Raw genomic sequence first — 27367 nt, forward strand, 5'->3', positions numbered from 1 at the left:
TTTTGAAATCATGGGGGTGAAGCAGTGGTTTTAGGTGTTTGATTACTTGTAGTTTGTGAAAGCCTTCTTTTGTTCTTGTAGAGATGTATTTTTTATAGTTTAGATCATTGTCTACCCAAATGCCAAAGTCTTTTACGTTGTCTTTAAGTTGGATGAGGGTATTGTCAAATTGGAAGGGTGGTATAGTTTTTGGTCCAGAGTTTTTTCTGGCGATTAGGATACATTCAGTTTTGCTCATATTTAAACATAATTTAAGATGGATTAACATGTTTCTGATTGTATCAAGGTGTGAGGCTGCCCTTGACATTGCATCTTCTTGGAGGAGGAAATTGGAATGAGAATTTGTATATCATCGGCGTACATGTAGTACGTTATGTCAAGTCTTGATAGGAGATGGCATAAAGGAATAAGGTAGATGTTGAATAAAATGGGTGATAGTGCCGATCCTTGTGGCACACCTGTTTCGAGGGGTATGGCGTTCGATAATATGTTGTTGTAGGAGACTTTGAAATATCTATTTTTAAGGAAAGATGTAAACCAGCTTAGTTTTGCCCGCAAGCCCAATGGATTCAAGACTAGAAATAAGCATTTTGTGGTCCACTGTGTTGAAGGCTGCGGAGAGGTCCAGAAGAATCAGTAAGTATCCTTTTTTGTTGTCGAATCCTCTTAGGATGGTATTGGAAAGGTTGAGTAAGAGGGTTTCGGTACTGTGGTTTTTCCTAAAACCAAATTGGGAGGGATAAAGTATTTTGTTGTCATCTAGATGTTCGTTGAGTTGTTTCAGAACCACTTTTTCTGTCAATTTGGCAAAGAAGGGTAGGTTAGAAATTGGGCGGTAATTGTTTAGGTCATCTGGGTTGAGGTTTTTTTTTCTTTAATAAAGGTGTGATTGTAGCGATTTTTAACTTGGGAGGTAGCTCGCCTTCCTCGAGCGATTTGTTGATTGCAATTGTCGGGACTATTGGATAAGCAATTTCCTTAAGTACTCGGGTGGGAATGGAGTCTGTCATGACGTGCAGAGTTGATTTTTCTCATCATTTTTTCTGTTTCCGTAATGGAGATAGGTCTGAAGTCGAGCCAAGGAGAGCTGCTATTTGCTGATGTTTGAATTTGGAAGCTTGATGTAGTGTTGAGGGCGTCTGTTATTTTGGAGATTTTGTCCTTAAAGAAGATAGCTAAATCTTGGCTTAAGTTTTTTTTGGTGATAGTTACGTTGGAGTTGCAGTTATCTGTAATGAGGTTATCCCAGGACAAGCAGGATGCTAGTCCTCACATATGGGTGACGTCACTGAACGGAGCCCAGGCGGGAAAACTTTCTGTCAAAGTTTCTAGAAACTTTTGACTGGCCCCAGTGAGGCCACTGAGCATGCCCAGCATGCTATGATATTCTCTGCCACAGGTGTCTCTCTTCAGTCTTCGTTTTTTCCGCGCTGCAGCTAGCATCGCGGATCCGGAGCCGTTGAGTTTACCTCAACTGTTATTCGACTTAATAGTCGCAAATTTGAAATTCTCTGTCACAGAAAATCTCTCGGGGTTTGTTCTTGCTGGCCGGTAAGTAACCCAGTCAAAAAAAAAAAAAATTTTGATTCGGAGATATTTTTAAATTCTCCTCAGTCGAATCGACAGCCGTCGATTTCACAATGTCCACAGGTTTTAAAAAATGTCCTGTGTGTATGAGAAAAATGTCTCTTACAGACCCGCACACTGAATGTGTGGTATGTTTAGGAGATAAGCATGATGTCCATAACTGTCCACAGTGCGCGGAGATGACTCCAAAAACTAGGAAAATCAGGCTTGAAAAAATGGAACATTTATTCAGCCTGCAACTCATTCCTTCCCCATCGCAGTCGTCGAAGTCGTCTCTGGCTGGAGCGACTAAGCGGGTAATACTTAAAAAACCTCAACCGGGACCTTCGGGAGACCACTCGTCCCCTTCATCGTCCTCGATGTCGACGAAATCGATGGAAAAATCAAAGTCGAAACATCGACACAGTCATCGAAGCCCCTCGTTGTCCGACTCGGCTTCCCAGGAATCCTCGACAGCGAAGCGGCCTAAAAATCAAGAAACCTCGGAGTCAATAACGCCTCGGCCTACCTCCACTCCGATATCGACACCAGAGCCACCACAAGGTACATGTCAGGAACTTGTGCTTCAGCCTACGCCACCGCCCTCAACCGCTCTGCTCCCAATGGTTGTGCGGCCGGAATTGTTGGAATTAATCCGTCAAGCGATTTCAAAGGCTCTGAAGGAACAATTTACCATACCGACTTCATTGCCGATGTTCTCCACATCGATGCCGGCAAATTTGCCGATGCCGGTGACTACACCGATGCCGGGGTCAATTTTGGCTCCGGTTCAAAAAGATTCGACGTCGACACCAAAAATAATCACGTCTTCGACGTCGATATATGCCCAAATCCCGGCTGTAATGTTACCACCGTCGACGGAATCGACACCGAGAGCATTACCCTCGACAACTACTTCGAGGACACCCATCCTTCCCTCGACAATTACAGAGCAGGAAGATACTGATGCTCAGGAATTGGCACTTTTTCGACGACTTTCACAAAAATATCAAAAAGTTGTCGATAAAACTCCTCAGAAACGTATGGAGATGAATCCTCCAATAATCTCCATCGATGACCCATTACCTGGACCATCAGGTATTCCTACTAAAACAACCCCAAGAACTCCATATCAAGATCCAGATGGAGATGACTCTTGGAATGAGCAAGGAACTGATACATCTTCAGAAGAGTTCATGTCAGAACCATCACCACCTGAAGTAAGAAAAAGATCCCCACCTGAGGACTTATCCTTTTCAAGTTTTGTCCAAGAGATGGCGGATACAATTCCATTCAAACTTTCCTCAGAAGATGATTCAAGACAGCATACCTTAGAGGTACTACAATTTGTGGACCCACCAAAACAAGTTTTGGCAATTCCCATCCACGAAGTTCTGTTGGACCTACAACAACGAGTGTGGGAACACCCATGCACGGTCCCAGCAGTGAATAAACGGGTAGACACTACTTACCTAGTGCAGCAGGCACCAGGTTTTCAAAAAAACACAGTTGCCACATCAATCTGTGGTAGTGGAATCTGCCCAGAAAAAATCGAAAAGGGTACGTCCACATTCATCAGCTCCCCCAGGAAAGGATCATCGCTTTCTGGACTCTTTTGGCAAAAAAGTGTACCAAAGCGCACTTTTATCTTCCAGAATCTCTGCTTACCAACTGTACATGACACAGTACCAGAGGGATCTCTGGAAGCAGATGGAGTATTTCACGAATTCTCTTCCAGAACAGTTTCAAGAATCCGGACAATCAATCATTGCCAAGGGCCTAGAAGCTGGGAAACATGAGGTTAGGGCTGCTTATGACAATTTTGACACAGCCTCAAGAACAGCAGCAGCTGGCATCACAGCTCGAAGATGGGCCTGGTTGAAAGCATCAGATCTCAGGCCTGAAGTACAGGACAAGCTTGTAGATCTGCCATGCCGTGGAGACAATTTATTTGGGGAAAAAGTGCAAGATGCCGTCCAACAACTTAAGGATCACACAGAGACCTTAAGGCAACTGTCACAATTACCTCAAGAACCAACCACCCAGGCCCCTAGACGTTTTCCACGTAGGGAACCTAGACGTCCATACTACAGGCCAAGAAGGTATTACAATCAACCTACGAGAACTAGACCTTCTAGACCTACCCAGCGTTCTCAAGCCAGGCAACCAAGAACAGCCCATACCCAGCCTCCTCCACAGACTGGTCCAGCTACGGGTTTTTGAACACAGATCCAGAGATCAGACCCACCCTCCAAAACCCCAATCAAAACATACCAGTGGGAGGAAGAATTTCCCTTTTCCACACCAGTTGGGAAAAGATAACAGACCAATGGGTACTTTCCATTGTAGCTCACGGTTACAAACTAAATTTTCTCTCAATTCCTCCAGAATTCCCACCAACTTCCTACCCACAACACAATTCCCAAATAATTCAATTACAAACAGAATTATCCACCCTTCTGACAGCCAGGGCCATTCAACCAGTGCCCAAGGCTCAGCAGGGCAGGGGATTCTACTCCAGATATTTCCTCATTCCAAAGAAAACTGGAGGCCTATGACCCATCCTAGACCTCAGAAATCTCAACAAATTTCTAAAAAAAGAAAAGTTCAGGATGGTTTCCCTAGGCACAATGCTCCCACTTCTTCAAGCAGGAGATTGGCTCTGTTCTCTGGATCTTCAAGATGCTTACGCCCATATACCAATATACCCTCCTCATCGCAAGTATCTATGCTTCAAGGTGGGCATTCATCATTACCAATACAAAGTACTGCCATTCGGACTAGCTTCTGCACCCAGAGTGTTCACCAAATGTCTGGCAGTAATAACAGCACACCTACACAAGCAAAGTGTACATGTTTTCCCATATCTAGACGATTGGCTCATCAGAAGCCAATCTCAACAAGGAGCAATACAGTCTCTCAACAAAACTATTGCTCTGCTGCACTCCATGGGATTTCTCATCAATTATCCAAAGTCCCATCTCACTCCTTCTCACCTGCTTCAATTCATAGGAGCGGATTTAAACACCAACCTCTCAAAGGCATTTCTACCAGAAGATCGAGCAAACACACTGTCTCTACTAGCAAGCTCGATTCACTCCAAGAAACAAGCAACAGCTCATCAGTTTCTCACATTACTTGGCCACATGGCCTCCACAGTTCATGTCACTCCTATGGCAAGACTAGCCATGAGGGTAACTCAATGGACTTTAAGATCACAATGGATCCAAGCCATTCAACCACTTTATTCTCCAATTCAAGTAACCCACCAACTACGTTCTTCTCTACTGTGGTGGGTGAACAAGGACAATTTGTGCAAGGGCCTACCTTTTCAACAACCAGTCCCACAAGTAACTCTGACTACAGATGCCTCCACCTTGGGTTGGGGAGCTCACATAGGGAATCTCCAAACACAAGGAACATGGACAAAGCTCGAAGCAACATTTCAAATCAATTTCCTGGAACTTCGAGCTATACGTTATGCTCTTCATGCCTTCAAGGACTGCCTTACAAACAAGACTGTGCTGATCCAAACAGACAACACAGTAGCCATGTGGTACATCAACAAACAGGGAGGGACAGGCTCGTACCTCCTTTGTCAAGAGGCAGCTCAGATATGGGGTTGGGCCTTGAACAACTCCATGTTTCTCAAGGCCACTTACCTAGCAGGCATTCACAATGTAGTGGCGGACAGACTCAGTCGTCAATTCCAACCACACGAATGGTCACTAGATCCCCATAGTAGTGACCAAGAGATTTCATCATTGGGGACAACCAACAGTAGACCTCTTTGCAACACATCTGAATCACAAAGTGGACAACTACTGTTGCCTATACAACATAAACAGGCCATCCAAGGACGCCTTTGCTCGCCCTTGGAACTCAGGCCTATTATATGCGTATCCTCCGATACCTCTCATAACCAAAACTCTAGTGAAGCTACAACAGGACCAGGGGACAATGATACTCATAGCCCCATATTGGCCTCGACAAGTATGGTTTCCCACACTTCTAGACCTCTCAGTCAGGGATCCCATTCGCCTGGGAGTAGCTCCCACTCTCATAACTCAGGATCAGGGTCGGTTGCGACATCCCAACCTTCAATCCCTATCCCTGACAGCTTGGATGTTGAAAGCTTGATCCTACAACCACTCAATCTTCCAGCTAACATTTCCCAAGTTCTTCTAGCTTCACGTAAACTTTCCACAAGGAAGAACTACGCTTCCAAATGGAAGAGATACACTTTGTGGTGCAGGCAAAAGGACATCAATCCTTTCACTTGCCCCACAAAGTCTTTATTGGACTACCTGTACCATCTTTCAGAATCTGGTCTACAGACTTCCTCTGTAAGAGTACATTTAAGTGCAATTTCAGCTTACCATAATCAGGTATCAGATGCACCTATTTCTACACAACCTCTCATAAAAAGATTTATGAGAGTTTTAATTCTTCTAAAACCACCAATTAGACACCCAGTCACTCAATGGGATCTAAATTTGGTTTTATCTAGACTCATGCGTTCTCCCTTTGAACCCATTGATTCCAGTGACCTGAAATTTCTTACATGGAAAACTATCTTCCTCATAGCCATTACATCAGCTAGAAGGGTTAGTGAGTTACAAGCACTAGTCACATATGAACCCTACACTAAGTTCTTACATGACAGAGTGGTTCTCCGTACTCATCCTAAATTCCTCCCTAAGGTTGTTACGGAATTCCACTTAAACCAATCTATAGTTTTACCCACTTTCTTTCCAAGGCCTCACTCTCACCAAGGGGAAAGAGCCTTACACACCTTGGATTGCAAACGTACTCTGTCTTTCTACTTAAACCGCACTGCAGTTCACAGGAAATCCAATCAACTCTTTGTTTCCTATGACCCAAACAAACCAGGTAAAGCAGTGGGTAAACATACTCTATCCAACTGGTTAGCAGATTGCATACAGTTTTGCTATGAAAAAGCAGGCCTTCCTCTCCAAGGGCGAGTAAAGGCACATGCAGTTAGGGCAATGTCAACTTCAGTTGCACACTATCGTTCAGTGCCAATACTTGACATATGTAAAGCAGCAACATGGAGTTCTCTTCACACATTTGCAGCTCATTACTGTTTGGAGAAGCAAGGACGACAAGATTCTGCCTATGGACAATCTGTCTTAAAGAACTTGTTTCCAGCTTAAACCCAACTCCTACTACAACCAAACTGCTGTGATCTTCGGCTGATTCATTCAACAAAAACATTGCACTACACAATGACTCAGCCTCTGGCTTGCTATTCACTCATATGTGAGGACTAGCATCCTGCTTGTCCTGGGATAAAGCAAAATTGCTTACCTTGTAATAGGTGTTATCCCAGGACAGCAGGATGTAGTCCTCACAGAACCCACCCGCCACCCCGCGGAGTTGGGCCTTTTTATTTTTATTATTCTTTTTGCTAATAAAGCTTTTTGCTACATACTAGACTGAAGAGAGACACCTGTGGCAGAGAATATCATAGCATGCTGGGCATGCTCAGTGGCCTCACTGGGGCCAGTCAAAAGTTTCTAGAAACTTTGACAGAAAGTTTTCCCGCCTGGGCTCCGTTCAGTGACGTCACCCATATGTGAGGACTACATCCTGCTGTCCTGGGATAACACCTATTACAAGGTAAGCAATTTTGCTTTATTTACTATGTTGAACAAGGATTTGGATTTGTTAGTGGAGTTTATTATTATTATTTTTTTTTTATTGTTTATTAAATTTTCTTAAACATTTTACAATGAATAAAAAAAAAGAAATTTAAGTTACATTCATATTATCAACATACGTATGTACTTCAAGAAGAAAAATTATACATGTACTCTAAAATAAAGTCCACATCATGGGAGGCATTTAGCAATTTAACAAAAGAAATTTTTGATTCAAATATGAAATAATGTGGAGTAATTTATCTATACTACCAGGATCTTTAATCTGTTGTGATAACATCTCGTCCTTCTTGTGTAGTGATGTTTAATAAAAATAAATTTGTATTCCTTGAGCCTACACACCTAGAAACTTTCCTAAATGATAAAGAGTTTATTATTTTTTTACCGTAGTAGTCCCGTTTTGTGTTTTGGATTGATTTTTTGTAGGCGGCTAGTTGTGTGCAGTATTTCTGTTGTGTTGCGGGCTGCTTATTTTTTTGCCATTCTTTCTCAGTTTTCCTGAGGGCTGTTTTCATGTTTTTTAGAATGGTGTTAAACCAAGGGTTTTGATTTTCTTTTTTGTTCTTTAGTCATTTGACTTTCTCTGGGTTAATGATATTAGCGGTTTTTTTCAGTGATTAGAGACCAGGATTGGATAGCGTTGTTTGTTTGATAAATCTAGATTCGCTAGTTGATGTCCCAGCTCTTGAAGGAGATTAGTTTGAAAAGGAGGACGGTATTTGATGAATTTTTGTGTGTTATTATTATTTGATGGGTTGTTGTAATTTAATTGAGTCTTGCATAGTAAGAGATGGTGATCTGACCAGGGGACTGGGTTATATGAGATGGAAGTGTCCGTGGTGAAAATCAGGTCAAGTGTGTGACCTGTTTTATGTGTGGAGTTGTTCACTTGAAGGATGAAGTTTAAGCTTGAAAGCATGTCTAGTAGGGTTTCGCAGCTTGGTGAACTGGGGTTGGCATCAGTATGGAGGTTGAAGTCGCCAAGGATGATAGATGGTTTTTTCATGTTGATGATTGTAATAAGGAATTCCAGGAGTGGAGAGATGTTGCTGTCTAGCAGTTTGGGTGGACAATATACAAGGCAAACTTGTAGAAATTGAGAGTCGAAAAGAGCTACTTCATATTGTTTTGGGAGGTTATGTGGGATCATTTTCATTGAAAGGTGTTTTTTTTATAAGAAGTAGAAGGCCTCTTCCTCTTTTGTAATTGCGGGGAATTCAAAAGGTATCATAGTCATTAACAAGGTGGTTCAGAAGTACTTGATCGGTATTTTTAAGCCAGGATTCTGTTATGGCAAAGAAGTCAGGGTTTTTTTCTTGTAATATGTCAGAAATTAACATGTGTTTTTTTGATAAGGATTGAGCATTGATGAGGAGGAAGGTGAGACAGAGTAAGTTTTTGTTATTTTTCAATAGAGGGATGTTTATAAGGTGTTTGTGTCTGTTTTGGAGATGAGGGTTGGTAAAAGTCACCATCTTTGTGGCGGATGTGAACGTGGTTGAGTGAGATCCGGGTGAAGAGTACTAGAAGTTGAATAAGGCTGAATGAGGTCCGAGTGAAGAGTGCTGGAGGTTGAGTGAGGTTGAAAGAGGTCCGAGTGACGAATGCTGGAGGTTGAGTGAGGTTGAAAGAGGTCAGAGTGATGAATGCTGGAGGTTGAGTGAGGTTGAATGAGGCTGAATGAGGTCGGAGTGAAGAGTGCTGGAAGTTGAGTGAGTTCAAGTGACGAATGCTGGAGGTTGAGCGAGGTTGAGTGGGGTCCGAGTGACGGTTGGTAGTGTTATTAAGGTGAACATAGAGTTCTAAAATTTCTTTCTTCTTAATCTCAGTGGCTGCACGAAGAGGCGCACAAACTTTAAACCAGTCAAGCAGGGTTTTTCACTTCCAAAAAATCTTTCAAGTTCTATTTTTCCCCCTTATAAAAACTAGGGAAGTATGCATTCTAAACCTCTCTTTGAGTATAGGACATTAACGGTTAAGTCCTAGCTGCCAAAATCTATAATATGGAGCACAACAAGAATTAAGCTGCCACCTGTCTTTTCAAGCATTGTAAAAGGAAAAGTCATCTTACTGGGGAAGCACATAAGTCTCAGAGCAAAATAAAAAATCTTAGTAGGTTCAAAGACCTCCATTTTGCCACATTACTTCACATAACTTGTAAGGCTGCATGCTTATTCTATGTTTTTTTCTTTCCAGTCATGGTGGAACAGAATGTCCAACCGATTCCGCAAACTCAAGTTGACGCAGACCTTGCGTCATGGATTTTCTACCAATCGGCTGGTACCTTTTACAGATGAGCCAGATGTGTTTTTGGATTCCACTATGAGGGCCTCTGCCCAGTGTGAAATCACTAGTACAGGAACCTCGGACACTGCAATAGCATGGGCATTGAAAAGCAGAGATAGTGGTAAGAAATTTCCTTACTGGTAGAAAGTCTGTTGCAAACTAGAGTTAGGGTTACATTAAAATTTCCTGCAAAATATGCTTTTATAAGTATTACATGTATAAGAAAATCTATCATTCCAGGATTTCAGAAAGTAGAAAAGGAATATGCATTTTCCTTGCGTGTAGCAGATGGACTCAAAACAAGTGGGATATAGTGTGCTAGTGCTAGCAGTTGGAGACGGATCTGACATCAGCACGGGTACATATACCCCCACAGGAAGTGCAGCAACTCAGTAATTTCCATCTCCAAAGCAGTTTGGAGCTCCCTAACGCTCGCTGAGTGTTCCTCCAAATTCTAATCAACTAAATTCTTGAAGACTCCTACCTGAAGATGGAGCCCCGCACTCCTGCGGTGATACCCTCGGGTCCCTCCCCCAGTTGAGTTTCCCGAGGTGATTTCTGTGGTCCCTCGGAGGTGAGAGCCTCGGTCCGGTGGCCAAATCGCGGCAGGGACCTAGCCCCCGAGTGACAAGGGCTCGGGCGTGGCTTAGAGGCAGCGGGTGCACTTCCTCAAGCGCGGCGCTGAAGGTACTTACCCTCTCCCCCCACAGCCGGAGACCGCCCGGGTCACAACTGGGAAGCGCCGAAGATCAGGTAAGGCATACATCTTTATTTGGTCTCCGGAGTACGAGGATTAGCGGGGTCGGCCTTCGTGGCGACCCGCCATTTTGCCTGCCTGTTCACTTCCGTGTTAGGCGCACATAGTTACACGCATGCTGTTACGCGCACATTGTTATGCGCAACATTTTGTTAGGCGCATGCCGTAGAGCGCACGTTGTTCCGCGCATGTTGTTCTGCGCACGCCGCTAGGATAGACGCACGCTGACAGGCGCGCATTCATAGGCGCTCACTGATAAGTCGCACATTGATAGGCGCACAGCTTTCGCGCATAGTGATAAGATACACAATGGAGCGTATGAGAGCCCAGGCGTCCACGGAGTTGACGCCTCCAGAATCAGGCATTAGAGCTCTAGGCCTCTGCTCAGCATGCCATCTCAGAGCCACACAGAGTGAGGAAGCAGACTCCCTATGTGCCCAATGTGAGGAGGCCCTGGGAGTTCCAGGGCAGGGCCGATCCCAGCCCATATTAAGTGCCAGTTCCTCAGGGAACACCCCGGACCTAGCAGGCCGAAGTGAGCAGCCGGGGAATCCTAGAGTCCTGGTGCCCCTGAGACCAGACCCTGCTTCCCTCTCCTGGGTGGAATTATTCAAGGGGATTCATGCCTTTGTCCAAATGCAGGCTGCTCCTCGACCGGACCCATATGTACCTGCGGATCCTGCCCCTGGACCTTCGAGGCCTAGGCACAGCCACTCGCCACCCGGGAGCCCCATTTATAGGGATTCAGATTGCTCTGAGGAAGAAGGTGAGCTTCCCGAGCATGGTGAACCTCCCTCGGGGACAGAGCCGTATCGGACCATGAGACGCTTCTTCCTTAAGGAGGATCTCCCAGACCTGGTTTCTCAATACCTGTCTGAATTGGCTATCCCGGGCCAGGGCACCCCAGGGGAACCTAGCATGAACCTCCTGCTAGAGGGCCTTCGTCAGACGGCTCACCATTTCCCCCTCCTCCAAGCAGCACAGCAGTTAATCGATATGGAGTGGAATGCCCCAGAGGCCTCATTCAAAGGGGGTTGGGCCTTATCCAGCATGTACCCCCTGGACCCGGCAACCAAGGAGCTGCTGGCATGCCCTAAGGTAGACGCCATAGTCTGCGCAATTGTGAAGCGCACTACCATTCCAGTAGAGGGAGGGGCGGCCCTCAAGGATGCGTATGACCGGCACCTGGACGCCATCCTCAGACAAGCTTTTGAGGTGGCAGCTATGTCCCTACGAATCGCGACCTGCTGCACCGTAGTGACGCGTTCCTGTTTATCATAAGCCAGGAACAACACCCCGGGGGAAGAAATGGAATCAGCTCTCTCATTACTCACTGATGCTGCCTCCGACTTAGTTCGTACGGCAGCCAAGGGAGTGTCCTAATCAGTGGCAGCCAGGAGGCAGCTCTGGCTACGAAATTGGTCGCCCGACTCCTCCTCTAAGGCACGCCTTACCAGAATGCCTTTTAAGGGATCTCTTCTGTTCGGCAGCGACCTCGAGAACTGGGCTAACAAGTGGGGCGCCTCTCCATTACCCCGTCGGCCAGAAGACAGGTCAAGAAGGACCCAGCGCCCTCTGCCTAGACCATCCAGAGGCGGAGGCTCTCAACGCTTCAACCCCTACAGGACTCGCTATCAAGCACCTCGTTCTCAGACTAGGAACCAGTCCTTTCAGACCAGGCACAACAAGAGGGGAACCGGCTCGGGTTCGGGTCCCGGCCGCACCCCACAATGAGAATCAGCCGACCCATCTGGGGGACGAAGCCTTAGGGGGCAGGCTAACTCTATTCTACCGCAGATGGGTCGAGATTACTTCGGACCAGTGGGTCCTCACCATCATTCGAGAGGGGGGTACTACCTGGACTTCCTTCGTCTCCCTCCGGACAAGTTTGTGGAATCTCCTTGTTCACCCCTCAAGAGGGTGGCACTAGAAGTTACCTTGCAGAGGCTCCTGTCCTTAAACGCCATAATCCCAGTGCCTGCATGGGAGATAAATTCGGGGCATTATTCCATTTATTTCATAGTACCCAAGAAAGAGGGCACTTTCAGGCCCGTCCTGGACCTCAAGTCAGTCAACCGACATCTACGAGTCCCCAGCTTTCACATGGAAACTCTGTGGTCAGTCAAAAGTGCAATACAACCAGGGGAGTTTCTCACATCCCTGGATCTGTCAGAAGCCTACTTGCATATCCCAATCCATCGGGATCATCAGCGCTACTTACGCTTCAAAGTCCTGGGCCAACACTTCCAGTTCCGAGCTTTACCCTTCGGGTTAGCCACCGCGCCGCGGACGTTTACCACGGTCATAGTAGTAGTGGCGGCGTCACTCAGGAAGGAAGGAATTCTCGTACATCCCTACCTGGACGATTGGCTGATCAGGGCAAAGTCACCGGAGGAGAGCCACCAGGCAACCAACAGAGTTATATCTCTTCTGGAAAGCCTAGGATGGGTAGTCAACATAAAGAAGAGTTCCCTACAGCCTTCCCAGTCGCTGGAATATCTAGGGGTCCGATTCGACACCTGGGAAGACAAGGTCAGCCTGACCTCCAAGAGGAGATCAAAGCTCCAGAATCGTCTGCAGGCCCTGCTGAGTACCGAACGGCCCACAGCTCGGGATTACCTACAGGTCCTCGGCCTCATGGCATCCACTCTGGAGGTGGTACCATGGGCGCGGGCTCATATGAGACCATTACAACGCGCCCTCCTATCTCGGTGGAGCCCACGATCACAGAACTACACCATACACCTACCTCTACCAGCCAGATTGCGAAATCAGTTACGGTGGTGGCTGGAGCCGGGGGTCAAAAATGTCCTCCCCAACCTGGACCCTGCTCACTACAGATGCCAGCCTGAACGGATGGGGAGCACACTGCACTGACCTAACTGCTCAAGGGCGGTGGAACAGAGAAGAGTCGGGGTGGAACATCAACCGACTAGAAGCACGGGCAGTCGGGCTAGCCTGCCTGCGATTTGCCCACAGACTCCGAAATAGGGCGGTCAGAGTGATGTTGGACAACGCCACCACGGTGGCATACATCAACCGACAGGGCGGAACCAGAAGCCGACAGTTATCCTTAGAAATAACCCCCCTGATGGCTTGGGCGGAGGCGAATCTCCAGGACATCTCCGCCGTCCACATCGCCGGAAAGGACAACATCACGGCAGACTTCCTCAGCAGAGAAAGCCTAAATCCGGGGGAATCGCAGCTGTCGCCCACAGCTTTTCAGATGATTGTGGATCGGAGGGGGACTCCGGGCATGGTCCTACTAGCGGACAGGTCCAACGCTGAAGTACCCAGATACTTCAGTCGCAGACTAGATCCTCTCTCCCATGGGATCGACGCTCTAGTACAGCTGTGGCCGCAGGGGATCCTGCTCTATATGCTTTTCCTCCATGGCCCCTGCTGGGCGCCATTATACACAAGATTCAGCGACACAGAGGCCTAGTTCTTCTAGTGGCCCCGGACTGGCTAAGAAGACCCTTGTACGCGGACATGAGAAGACTGCTGGCAGGGAATCCACTACCTCTGCCTCCACACAGGGACCTGCTGCGGCAAGGTCCCATCCTCCACGAGGATCCAGCTCAATTGTCTCTTATGGTCTGGCCCTTGAGAGGGCTAGACTGAAGAAAAGGGGATACTCGGGGCCGGTAATAGATACACTCCTCCGAGCACGCAAGTTCTCCACATCACTAACGTGTATAAGGATTTGGAGAGTATTTGAAGCCTGGTGCTACACTCACAGCACCAATCCACATGCCGCTAAAATCCCTATTATTTTGGAATTCCTGCAAGATGGACTTCAGAAGGGTCTGTCCCTCAATTCCATCAAGGTTCAGGTGGTAGCGCTATCCTGCTACGGTCCCAGGAGTGACAGCAACACCATTGCCAAACACCCAGACGTTTCACGTTTCCTGAAAGGAGTCAAACACATTCGCCCGCCACTGAAGTGGCCAGTGCCCCTGTGGAACCTCAACCTAGTTTTGGAATTTCTAGCGGGACCTGCCTTCAGACCCCTTCGAGGCCTGTCCCTCCGTCTGTTAACCTTGAAGATGGTGTTCCTGCTGGCCGTATGCTCAGCACGCCGCATCTCTGAGCTACAAGCGCTGTCCTGCCGTGATCCGTTTCTCAGAATCACTCCAGAGGCTATCCATCTTTGCACGGTTCCTTCCTTCTTACCCAAGGTAGTCTCACACTTCCACCTCAACCAAACCATATCCTTGCCAACCACGGAAGGTTTGAAGAAGTCTGAAGAAGGTCGAATACTGCGCCATCTTGACATCGGCAGGCTGCTGTCCAGATACCTGGAAATGTCAGAAGCGCTCCGAAATACGGACCACCTGTTCGTCCTTCACAGCGGGAAGAAGCAAGGGGAAGCGGCCTCACGGTCAACCATTGCCCGCTGGATTAAAGAAGTTATCAAGGCTGCCTACGTAGAAGTGGGAAAACCACCACCTCTACAGGTCAAGGCTCACTCTACCAGAGCGCAGGCGGCCTCCTGGGCAGAAACTAGGATGTTGTCGCCGGCAGAGATATGTAAAGTGGTGACGTGGTCCTCCCTCCATACCTTCTCCGGATTCTACCGTCTGGACGTCCAGGCCAGGGAGGACACGGCATTCGCGAGGGCCGTCCTGAACGGACCTCGGGCAGCCTCCCGCCCAGTCCGGGAGTAGCTTTTGTACATCCCACTTGTTCTGAGTCCATCTGCTACACGCAAGGAAATGTGATTACTTACCTGATAATCTCGTTTTCCTTAGTGTATGCAGATGGACTCGGCATCCTGCCCGGCTGCCGGTATACATGGGGATTCACCGATTCATGGTAAGCCATGATTTCTTATATAAGGCATCCACCCTGCCGGGTGTCGACGTCTTCCGGTTGAGAACACTGGCGGTCTCCAGCTATTATCAATCGGTCAGGGTAATCCTGTTCATTTCATTGATCGGTCAGTCACACATATATCCATAAAGCTTTTGCAAGGAAGATTACTGAGTTGCTGCACTTCCTGTGGGGGTATATGTACCCGTGCTGACGTCAGATCCGTGTCCAACTGCTAGCACGAACACACTTTATCCCACTTGTTTTGAGTCCATCTGCATACACTAAGGAAAACGAGATTATCAGGTAAGTAATCTCCACAATTCTCTTGCTGCTTTTTGGAATATGTTAAGTACCACAATTTATCTCCATAAAGCTTAAGAGAAACGTCCATTACAGTCTGAGGAAAGGATTTTAGTAATCCTAAAAACCAACTTCCGGTTGATCTGCCTTCATAGGTATTCATGTGTAAGGAGCCTTCAATAAAGACAGAATACAAGCAGTAATCCTCTGCATTGCAACAACATATAGAACAGGACAAATGTGTGTTTAAAAAATCTTCATAGCTTTGTTGGTCTAATATTCATCTGTCCACTGTAAACTTTTCAGTTTATTAATTGTGTTGGTGCATTAACATGGAGTATTTTGTTTTTGTAATTAGTTTGCCATAGAGAACAGAAGACTGTTTTAAATATTGGGCTCAGAAAAAATGTAGGAGATGTCCTTAGTATGTTCTGCTTTCTCACACAATGCAGTATCATCTGATATAACATGTTGCATACATATGCTCAAATCTCTGCCACAGTAATTGGGTTACATTAAAGTACAGCTTAGAGGAAATATAATTGAATTACTAGTAAGGTTACAGAAATACCATCATAGAAAGAATTGGCTCAAAATAGATAATGTTGAGTCAGAAATTTTGGGTAGAAGAGCTTTTGGGAGGGGTTTGGAAACGGACATGTTGGTAAGACTAATGATTTCTCCAGACTTTACAGGAAAAAGAATGCTTTGCTGTCAGCAGTGAACAGGGTGTGTGACTGGTAATGAGGCATATGGTAAAGATACTGAGGGAGCAGGTAAAGGGGGCAGCAAGTTAATGGGAGTAATTTTACAGAGAAGCAGGACATTGATGCATTAATTCCTAAAAGAGCAAGGATGCAGTAAAGATCTTTGATCTGGAGAAATGTTGTTTTTGAGCTTAGCACTGTATTATACATGTGAGATATTTATCTTAACTGTTTGCATGAGTAAGAAAATGTTTTCTGAAGAGCACCGAGGAGCAGGAACTGGGCAGATGCAAACTAAATCTTTCCCTGTATGTACCAGGATCAGTCCAGGACACCTGGGTTGTGACTCCACACCAGTAGATGGAGACAGAGCAAGATCTGTCTGACTCGGCCATATATGACCATGTGCCTGCCACAGCCCCTCAGTCTTACTCTGTCTTCAGTAGATGGTGCAGGTGCAGTCACAGCCCCTGCCTGCCCTGGGTACTGATAGTTAGTCAGGGTTGAGTTTTTTTCCTGTGTTTTAGTCAGCGCTGATTAGATTTTTCTTAATTTTATAAATTTTCTGTGAGGAAGTCCCGTCCGTCCTACCTCCCTGGGGGGTTGGGAGGTTCTGAGTGGACCATCCCTCCCTGGTAGAGGCCGCTGCCAGGGTTGAGGGACTTGGCTTGTCGAGTGGCAGCGTCGGGGGTGACACCGGGGAGCCCGGTTCACTCACCCCCGCTGGACCAGGGCCCCAGGACAGAGGACAGCGGCAGGTTTGGGAAAAAAAAATTTTTTTTTCTGCTCTTTGCGTCCTGCTGGCTCTCCTTTACTTTGTGGCTCCGTCTCGGGGTCGCCGATTGCCGGGGGGGGGGGGGGGTGAGTTTTCAGTTTTAATTTTGCTTTCTTTCGCGCGAATGCCGCGGGGGTCGTCTTGGGCTTGTGGCTCGGCGTGCGCCTTTCCAGGGAGGGCCTATGCTCTGCTTGCGTCCCGGGAGGCGAGGGTCCTTCTGGGGCGCGGCGGAGCAGCCGATCTCGGCCGGTCCGATCGCTGCCGCGTGGTAGTGCAGCGTCGGTCAGGCCTCCGGATCTCTTCCCGCTCAGCGCGGGCGTGGCGGCCATTTTAGGAACCACCCGCGAAACCGCGCGGGAGCCGGTTGGGGATGCCTGCCTGTCTCCCGCGCTTTCCCCGCAGCGGGGGCCTGCGGGGGGAGCTGTTCCGGGGGGAACCGGCTCCCCCGGGGCCGCCAGTGCCGATGAGGAGGGCTCGTCGGGCTCCGGGGAGTTTTCAGAGGATTTTGCGCTGTTGTTGCGCAAACTTCTTCATTATAAAGGCCGCAAGCGCAGTCGTGCAAAAGCATCTAGAGGAGTTTCACAGTCCGATCCTCCGAAGAGGAGGCCTAAGGATCCCTCAGATTTTCCCCAAGAGCCACCCAGAGGGACGCGACCTCTCAGGGGTGCCCCGCAGGACTCTGACAGCGAGTCCATTTCAGAAGATGATGAGGATTACCCGGAAGAGCCCCCGTCGGGGACCCAAGGGGGGGACAGGGGAAGACCCCATACAGTCCGATGCGGGCAAAGGAGCGCAGGCCGTGGAAGGGGATGACCCCAAGGCGGTCCGACAGTTTCGCAGGGAAGAGCTGTCCCCGCTTATTCCGGCCATTCTCCAGGAGCTGGGGATAGACGCGCTGACGGTGGTAGCCCGACAGGAAGCCAACATGGACCCGGTACTGTTGGGTCTCACGGGCCCCGCAGTGGCTTTCCCTTTTCATTTTTCATCGACTGATATCCTGTTTCGGGAATGGGATACACCGGAGTTAGGCCTGAAGGTCAGCAAGGCCATGGATAAGCTCTATCCGCTCCCGGAGGATGCGTTGGAACTCCTCCGGCTCCCGAAGGTGGATGCGGCGGTTTCCGCGGTGACGAAGAGATCGATCCCGGTCACGGGGGCTACTGCTCTCCGAGACATACAGGACAGAAAGCTGGAGGTGCAACTCAAAAAGATTTTTGAAGTTTCAGCTTTGGGGGTCCGGGCCGTCATCTGTACCAACTTCGCAATGCGGGCCAGTCTGCGCTGGGCCCAGGTTCTTCAAGCCAACGCTGATCTGTCAGCGGAGGAGGCCTCGCAGGTGGATCGGTTGGAGGCGGGAATAGCTTATGGAGCGGATGCTCTGCACGATCTTCTTCGCACGTCAGCTCGAGCCATGGTGGCTTCCGTCTCTGCGCGCCGCCTTCTGTTGCTGCTGAATTGGGCGGCGGATGGATCCTCTAAGGCTCACGTGGGAGCGCTGCCGTTCAAGGGCAAGTTATTGTTCGGCAAGGAGTTGGATGATTTGATGCTGTCCCTTGGGGAAAACAGGGCCTTTAAGCTGCCTGAGGACAGGTCCAGAACTCGGTCCTCGTTTCCTAGTAGGTCCCGCTTTCGAGGGAACAGAAGGTTGCGTCCTCAGAGGTCTACTGGTCCTTCTTACAGGTCGTCCTCCTCTTGGTCCTCACAGTGGCTGCAGTCCTTTCGTGGGAAAAGATTTGGTAGGCAAGGGGGAACCCCGTCCGGCGCGGGGCCCAAGGCGTCGCAATGAGATGCGGCCGGCCCATCCCTCGCTTCAACACCAGGCCATTGTTCCAAATGTCGGGGCGAGGTTGACGTTGTTTTTTGAGGAATGGGCCAACGTAACTTCGGATCAGTGGGTCCTCAACGTGATAACACACGGCTGCGCGTTAGATTTTGCTCGAACCCCATCAGACAAGTTCCTGGTGTCGCCCTGCAAGTGTCCAGAGAAGAAGGCGGAGGTGATAGGCACCCTCAGGCGCTTGGAAAATTTGGGAGCAATTTCCCCCGTATTGGCCAGTCAGCAAGGAAAGGGCTGTTACTCCATTTACTTCATCGTCCAAAGAAGGACGGCACGTCAAGGCCGATTTTGGATCTGAAGGCGGTGAACAGATGTCTTCGCGTCCCTCACTTCAAAATGGAGACAATTCGTTCGGTGATTGCCTCGGTACGTCCGGGCGAGTTCCTGGCCTCTCTGGATCTTACGGAGGCGTACCTCCATGTGGGTATCCAGCAGTCGTTTCAACGGTTTCTCAGGTTCTGCATCCTGGGAAAGCATTACCAGTTCCGGGCGCTTCCGTTTGGTCTCGCAACGGCTCCTCGGACCTTCACGAAGGTGATGGTGGTGGTGGCGGCGGCGCAGCTCCGCCGGGAAGGTTTCCTGGTTCATCCCTACCTGGACGATTGGTTCATTCGGGCCAAGTCCGAGACTCAGTGTCGTCTGGCAGTGACCAGGGTCCTACAGCTATTTCAGTCACTGGGCTGGGTTGTCAACTTCAGCAAGAGTCAACTGGAGCCCACCCAGTCCTTGGAATACCTTGGAGCTTTATTCGACACAAAACAGGGCAAGGTGTTCCTTTCCCAGGACCGGGTGCACAAGCTGCAGTCTCGAGTGAGGCGGTTATTGTCTCTTCGACTACCGCGGGTCTGCGATTACCTGATGGTTCTGGGTTCTATGGCATCAACGCTCGCGTTGGTCCCCTGGGCGTTCGCTCATCTACGGCCATTGCAGTCGTCGTTGCTATCCCGCTGGAAGCCGGTATCGGAAGAGTTTCAACTGCCGCTACCACTCACGCCCCAGGCGAGGTCCAGCCTGTACTGGTGGCTGGACTCTGATCATTTGACCTACGGGGTGTCCCTGCTAGTTCCCAGCTGGACGGTGGTGACTACGGATGCCAGTCTCTCCGGCTGGGGAGCAGTTTGCCTCGGCAAGTCCGTACAAGGCCGGTGGTCGTTGACGCAAGCGCAGTGGTCCATCAACCAGCTAGAGACCAGAGCGGCTCGCCTGGCGCTGCAGTCCTTCCTGCCGTTGGTACGGGGAAAGGCGGTCCGAGTATTGTCGGACAACGCGACCACAGTGTCCTACATCAATCGCCAAGGCGGGACAAGAAGCCCACTGGTGGCGGAGGAGGCACAGCTCTTGATGGCCTGGGCCGAGCAACATCTCAGCAACATCGCAGCGTCTCACATCGCCGGAGTCTACAATGTCCAGGCGGATTTTCTCAGTTGTCATCACCTGGACCCCGGAGAGTGGGAACTGGCGGACGACGCCTTTCTTCTCATCTGTGAGAAGTTGGGGGGTGCCCCACATGGATCTGATGGCCACATGGCACAACGCGAAGGCCCCGCGGTTTTACAGCCGGCGTCGGGAGAGAGGAGCCGAGGGCGTCGACGCGTTGGTTCTCCTTGGCCGGTGGATGTGTTGCTGTATGTGTTTCCACCGTGGCCGATGATAGGCAAGATCCTTCGGCGCATAGAGTTGCACCCGTCCAATGTGATCATGGTGGCACCGGAGTGGCCGCGATGTCCGTGGTTCGCAGACCTCATCCAGTTGTCGGTGGAGGCCCCCCTTCGTCTCCAGGGGTTCGCGGGGCTCCTCCGTCAGGGCCCCGTCTGTTTGGAGGACGCGGATCACTTTTGTCTCGCGGCATGGCTTTTGAGAGGAATCGGTTGAAGAGTAAAGGTTACTCAGATGCGGTGGTAGCCACGCTGTTGAGGTCCAGGAAACATTCCACGTCATTGGCGAATGTCCGAGTCTGGGTGGTTTTTGAGGAATGGTGCGTGGAACGCGGGGTGGATCCTACCTCCGCCTCCGTTTCCGATATCCTAGCGTTTCTCCAGGCTGGTCTTGCCCAAAGGACTAGCGTGCAGTTCCCTGCGAGTCCAGGTTGCGGCGCTTGGTTGTTCGCGGGGAAAGGTTCGTGGAGCCTCCCTGGCCCTGCACCTGGCTTTCTCCCGTTTTCTTCGGGGGACAAAGCATCTTCGTCCTCCCTTACGTCATCCTTGCCCGTCTTGGAACCTCAATTGGGTACTTTCCTCACTCTGCTCGGCGCCGTTTGAGCCCTTGAAGCGGTCGACTCTTAAAGATCTCATGTTGAAGACGGTGTTCCTTGTCGCGATTACTTTGGCTCGACGAGTTTCGGAGTTGCAGGCGCTGTCCTGTCCGAGCCGTTCCTGCGCATTTCCGACTCCGGAGTCTCTTTGCGGACAGTTCCTTCCTTTTTGCCAAAAGTCGTGTCGGCGTTTCATCTAAATCAATCTATTGAGCTTCCCGCTTTCGCGGTAGGGGAGTCCTCTGACTCGAAACTGAAAGACTTACGGAAGCTGGATGTACGGAGGTCTCTCCTTCGCTATCTGGAGGTAACCAATTCCTTCCGGCTGACGGATCACCTCTTTATTCTGTTCTCCGGTCCACGGAAAGGGGCCGCGGCGTCCCGGACGACGATCGCGCGTTGGCTAAAGGAGGCCATTGGATCCGCGTATCTAGTGCGGGGAAAACCGGTTCCCGTGGGTCTCAGGGCTCACTCGACACGATCCCACGCTGCGTCTTGGGTGGAATCTTCTCAGGTGTCACCTCGAGATTTGCAGGGCGGCTACCTGGAAGTAGTTACACACCATTAGACACTACCGGTTGGATGTTCAGGCTACTGATTCCGGGGGTTTTGGAGAGAGGGTACTCCGAGTGGGACTCCCTGCTTCCCACCCTCGGTAAGTTGGCTCTGGTACATTCCAGGTGTCCTGGACTGATCCTGGTACGTACAGGGAAAGGAAAATTAGCTTCTTACCTGATAATTTTCGTTCCTGAATTACCAAGGATCAGTCCAGGATCCCGCCCGAGTTGTTGCTCTGAAGTAACGGAGAGTCCGCTCGTTCTTTTGATTACCTAATCTGTTTGCTTGTTTCGCTCCCTTGGTTGGGGGAGTTCCGTTCCAGTTGGGGGTTCTTGAATTGCTCCCCGTTAAAGTTAGGTTGTTTGGCTAGTTTCTTTGTTGGGTGTGCTACTTTGACATTACGTAAGACTGAGGGGCTGTGGCAGGCACATGGTCATATATGGCCGAGTCCAACAGATCTTGCTCTGTCTCCATCTACTGGCGCGGAGTCACAACCCAGGTGTCCTGGACTGATCCTTGGTACTACAGGAACGAAAATTATCAGGTAAGAAACTAATTTTTCTTTCTTATGCTACAGGATTTGGCAGCACAAAAACAGAAAAGGATGATGGATTGTTGACAACCATGGTATGTCTGGTTTTTACTTAAAATAAATACAAATAAAAAACAAAACAAAACTGATGCTGACATGGATAGAAAGTTGTTTTTGTTTTTTTTTTATGAGAGATAGCCAAACTCTCCTTTTGCAGGACCTGTTTTGTGAAGAAAGTACGTCCTAGATGTGTGCTGTGGGACATGGTAGGTATGTTAAATTTGAAATGATTCTGAAGACTGTACTACTCGTAATGCCAATGGGACTTTTACAGATATAGAGGATGAGATTGCCATGAATTGTTGGGCAATGATAAACTCTTAGGTTGCTTTGCATATGTTTTTTTGTTGTCACTCTCTAGGGATGTGCAGAAGGGATGTATTCGTCCAATTCGGTATTCATATTCATCAGGACACAAATATGTTGCACTCGTTCAATGGGGGAAAAACCCTGATCCGTAGATAAGTTTTAATCGTTTTCCGATTCCCATTAAAGTCAATGGGGGAAGTATTTGCAGCCTATTTTTGGCTACAGAATTGGGGTTTTCTTATCAATTCTGATAACTTCCAGGGAGCAATCATCAGAACAAGAAAAGAGCTCCAACATACTTAGACTGTGGCAAAGAATGATTTATGGCTGGGAATTGGCGAGAAAATTCAAACAAAGAACAAGATATTCTATATAAACCCACCTCACAAGACCAGCGCCTCTATACTGGCAGTACGCAAGATGTTCATGACATGCCAGTGTTCCAGCGTTTATGTCCTAAGAGTTTGGACTGCTCCACTGCAATATAAATATATATATATAGATATGTATATATTTTTTGGTTTTGATTTACATTGCAATTTTTATTAGTCCTATCTATATAAATAAAAATGTTAAATAGTTTGGACAAAATCGGTAATCTCAGAAACCACTGAACCGATTGCTTTCAAATTTGGACACAACCTTCATTTCGCATACAGAAAGGTTCTTCTGTACTTACATTACAGATATGTCACACCTGTGACAGGTAAAATAGGTTTAAAACATTTTTGGAGAAAACAGCGACATCTGCTGGTCGTAAGCGCCATCTGTTACACCTTACAGTAACACACGCTACACTAATCATTTCGCCAGTCCAGGTCCACGTTTCACTTCCATTTTAACACATTCGCACACTTTTTTCGCCGGAAGATAACTATTTCCTTTACAGATAACATACACCCCCCACACACATGCCAAATTTATTTACTTCCCAGGCCCTCACTTCACACACACAACCTGACAGAAGTCTAGGAGGCTCCAGGGGGTGCCAGGACCGATCCGGGACACATCTCCTGCACTACGGCCGTCGGCTGCCAGCAATCAACATTGCGCCGACGGCTCTTTCCCTTACTGTGCCACTCGGGGACACCAATGGCGGCAGTAGCCCATGTAACATAGTAAGGGCGAGGGCCCATCGGCACCATTTTCAGGACTGGCAGCCGACGGACCTTTGCCCTTACTATGTCAGAGGACCTACCGCAGCCATTGCTCCACCCCACTGACAAAGTAAGGGCAAAGGGCCGTCGGAACCCATTTCAGTGCTCGCAGCCGACGGACCAACGCCAATACATCGCTCCCGGACCGCTCCTGAACGCCCGCTCCACAGACTGACATTTTTATCAGGTCTCGGGGGGTCTGGAGGGTGGGGGGTGGTAATGAATTTATTGCGAACATCTTGGGGAGGGGTCACGAGGGGGGGCAGGTTTCATTCATTCAGCAACTCTGGGGGGGGGGGCAGGGGGGGGCTATTTTTTGCAGGGCTGGAGAAGGAGGGGCAGGAGAATGTGGGGTGGTTAGTTTAAGAGAACTTTTCTCATCGTGTTGTTTTTTGGGGGAAGGGGGAGGTTCACACACAAATACATACACTAAACTTGCATGATCTCGGGAACGCATCAAAATAGCCCTCCCCAGACCACAAAACAAATTTGGAAGTGCAAATTTGGTTAGGCACTCCCCTATTTGGCTACATAACGTGCACAGACGCCCAGGGACAGACCACATGTAGCACCAACAATTTTAATTTCCCAGGTCTTGGGAGGGGGCAGGAGGGTGGGGGGTTATTTGATTTAAAGGGTTGGGATTGGGTTTTTTTTTTGGGGGTGGGGGGGTTCCCACAAATAGAAAGACAAAGGTTTTCTGATCTGAAGGGTAGGCAGTAGGCGGGGGAGGTGACAGTGAGGGGAGGGAGAATGAGGGGGTGGTGAGTGTCAGGGGAGGGAGAATGAGGGGAGAGGTGAGTGTGAGGGGAGAGAGTTGGAGTGGGGACAGGGGAGGGAAGGGGGGGGGTGAGTGACCAAGGGGGAGGAGGATGAGTGACTGAGGTAAATGAGCAAGGGGAAGGGGGAGGGAGGGTAAAGAACCTGACTCTGCCACTGCAACGCATGGCTGGGTATCGCTAGTATTATATATACTCAATTTACTGGGACAATAAATGTAAACGTCAGCTAAGTACAGTGTGAAGATATTTTCTGTTTGTCTATCAACCTTATTCACTTCCAGCCCATTAGAGGGGAGACCTACTTGATTGATTACTGAATGGGTTGGGGTATTGGGTGAGGTCTGTTTTCACATGAGCAACTTGAATTTTTTTTATATTTGGGTGACAGACAGGCACAGCATTCGAGGTCAAACCCTCGTAGGAACATAAGGCCTGGACGGACAGGCACAGCATTTGAGGTCAAGCATTTTTAGGGACATAAGACCTGGACGGACAGGCACAGCATTCGAGGTCAAACCCTCGTAGAGACGTAAGACCTGGCGGATAGGCACAGCATTCGAGGTCAAACCCTCGTAGAGACGTAAAGCGTGGACGGACAGGCACAGCATTCGAGGTCAAACCCTCGTAGAGACGTAAGGCCTGGCGGATAGGCACAGCATTCGAGGTCAAACCCTCGTAGAGACGTAAAGCCTGGACGGACAGGCACAGCATTAGAGGTCAAACCCTCGTAGAGACGTAACGCCTGGTTGGACAGGCACAGCATTAGAGGATTTCCTTTGTGCAAATATGTTGTGGTTTGATCTCTCACTTCTTCTTGAACTGGTACACTGCCAGAAGAAAATGGCATCTTTTCCATTTCTGAAAGATAATTCAACAGAGGATTATTTTAGAGCAATAGAGACTGCCATTTGTGAAGCAAGAACTGAAGTCAGCTTTTTATGTTCTTACATTCCAAATGTGGACGGACCGGCACAGCATTTGAGGTCAAATCCTCGTAGGAACATAAGGCCTGGATGGACAGGCACAGCGTTCGAGGTCAAGCACTTTTAGGGACATAAGGCCTGGATGGACAGGCACAGCATTCGAGGTCAGGCCCTTGTAGGGACGTACGGCCTGGACAGTGGACGGACAGGCACAGCGTTTTATTGATCTTGCCATTTAGAGGGAAAATTTGGAAACCCAAGCAAAGGCAGGTTTATTTTCAAGAACACTAGCATTTCCATCAACTCTGCTGCCAGCCTTGAGCGGTGAGGGCTCATGATATCCTCTGTCATTGGAAAGACACGTTCACTGGGCACACTGGTTGGTGGGACATGACAAATATCGCTGAGCCACTTTGGCTAGGTGTGGCCAGACAGTGGGCTTGTGTGCCCAATATGCCAGCTGATCTGTCTGCATGTTCTCTGTGGACTCTGAGAGATACCGTGTCACTGACAGCTGTGCTGGTGTCTCCTTTGCTTGGGTGGGCTCAGTCACTCATGCCAGCTGCTTTCTCTCCAGCTCGTTCCAAAACAGATGATTTTGCATGGGCAACATGCCTTTGGCGTACTGAAGTGGAGGAAGAGGAGGTACTAGCTGTTGCTGACAGTGCTGCTCCTGCTTGGGCTAACACAACTCTTTGAAGTGCCCGCTGTTTCCTTCTCTGCTTCATGCCTAATCTGTCACTGCCTATGGTGCTCCTGTTCACGGACTTTTAGTAACAGCAGGTCCTTCACAAATGAGAGACAATTGGACTGTAGGGCGAGTTTCCCTTTCACACGGGGATCACAAACTGTGGCGAGCATATATGTGTGGTCTTCTGTTAAAGGCCTTAATCTCTCTTGCACCTGTTGCTGCAAAACATCCAGACAGTGCAGCACATCAGCTGTCATTCCCTCTTCCTGTTTAAAGGCCTCCAAATTTTCATCCAGGAAATTAACTATAGGGATGATGTCAGCCAAGGTGGCACTTCTGGTACTCAGCTCCTCCATGACATCCTTGAAGGGCTGCAGGATTTTTACCAGCTGACTCATGACTGACTAATCATGATGCCCTAGGGAATTCTGCACACCTATGTCCATTGAACCAGAAAGTTCATGAAGGGGTGTCTGCAGCTCCACTAACCTCTGCTGCATCATATTTGTGGAATTCCACCGGGTGGCAATGTCTTGAATGAGACGCTTGTGAGGCATCTCAAAATAAGTCTGCTTTTGTCAGAGAACCTGCCCCGCCTTCACACTTCTGTGGATGTGTGCTGCTCTGTTCCTGCACTTGTGTATTAACGTATGCAGGTATTCATTCTCTTGGTCATTGGACTCCAACCCCAGAACTGACTTCACTACCAGGTGCAGAGTGTGTGCAAAACATCGTATATTCTGAAAGTGCCAGTCTGTTATTGCCGTAACCATGTTTGCACCATTGTCTGTGACAAAGAAACCTGCCTGAGGATTCCTGTCTCGCTGGTGTAGTTGCCAGCCTGCCAGCATCTCTCTGATGCATGCTAGAATATTGGCTGAGGTATGGGCCTCGTCCGTCAGGTGGGTGTGCAGTAAAGCCCACCTCCATCCTGATACTTTTTCACTAATAGAGCTGCTGCCTGCCCTTGCCTCAGCCAGGTCCCACCAGTGTGCTGTCAGAGAGAGGTAAGGGTATGCAGCATTCATGATGGCCCAGATATCTCAGGTGAAATGCTCACTTGCCTCTGCCTTAGCTAGCAGTGCTTGCATGCGACTGCGACACTGCTTGTACAGGCTGGGGATGACCTTTCTGCTAAATGTGGTTCTGGAGGGGACTTTGTAATTTGGAACTACGACCTTCAGAAAATGCTTGAAACCCACATTCTCCACTAACTGCAAGGGCTGGTCATCAAGGGCAATCATTTCCCCAATGCTCCTGGTTACAATTTTTGAGGCTGCCTGCCTCCTACCCTGGGATAGCGTTAACGCACTCCATCCCATTTCCTCCATGGTGGGTTGTTCCTTCTGCCACATGTCAGGGGGTTGCTGGCCT

At 48.9% G+C, this 27367-nt stretch overlaps 1 protein-coding gene across 1 annotated transcript in view; it reads left to right on the plus strand.

Annotated features, from left to right (window-relative positions):
* ANKS6 (ankyrin repeat and sterile alpha motif domain containing 6) overlaps positions 1-27367 on the plus strand; it is a 705076-nt gene that overhangs the window by 240569 nt on the left and 437140 nt on the right. Inside the window, 2 exon segments of the mRNA XM_029589918.1 lie at positions 9447-9657; positions 22117-22166. Of these exon segments, the coding sequence (XP_029445778.1) occupies positions 9447-9657; positions 22117-22166 (261 nt within the window).

The sequence above is a fragment of the Rhinatrema bivittatum genome, chromosome 2 (assembly GCF_901001135.1).
Source record: "Rhinatrema bivittatum chromosome 2, aRhiBiv1.1, whole genome shotgun sequence".
Lineage (NCBI taxonomy): Eukaryota > Metazoa > Chordata > Amphibia > Gymnophiona > Rhinatrematidae > Rhinatrema > Rhinatrema bivittatum.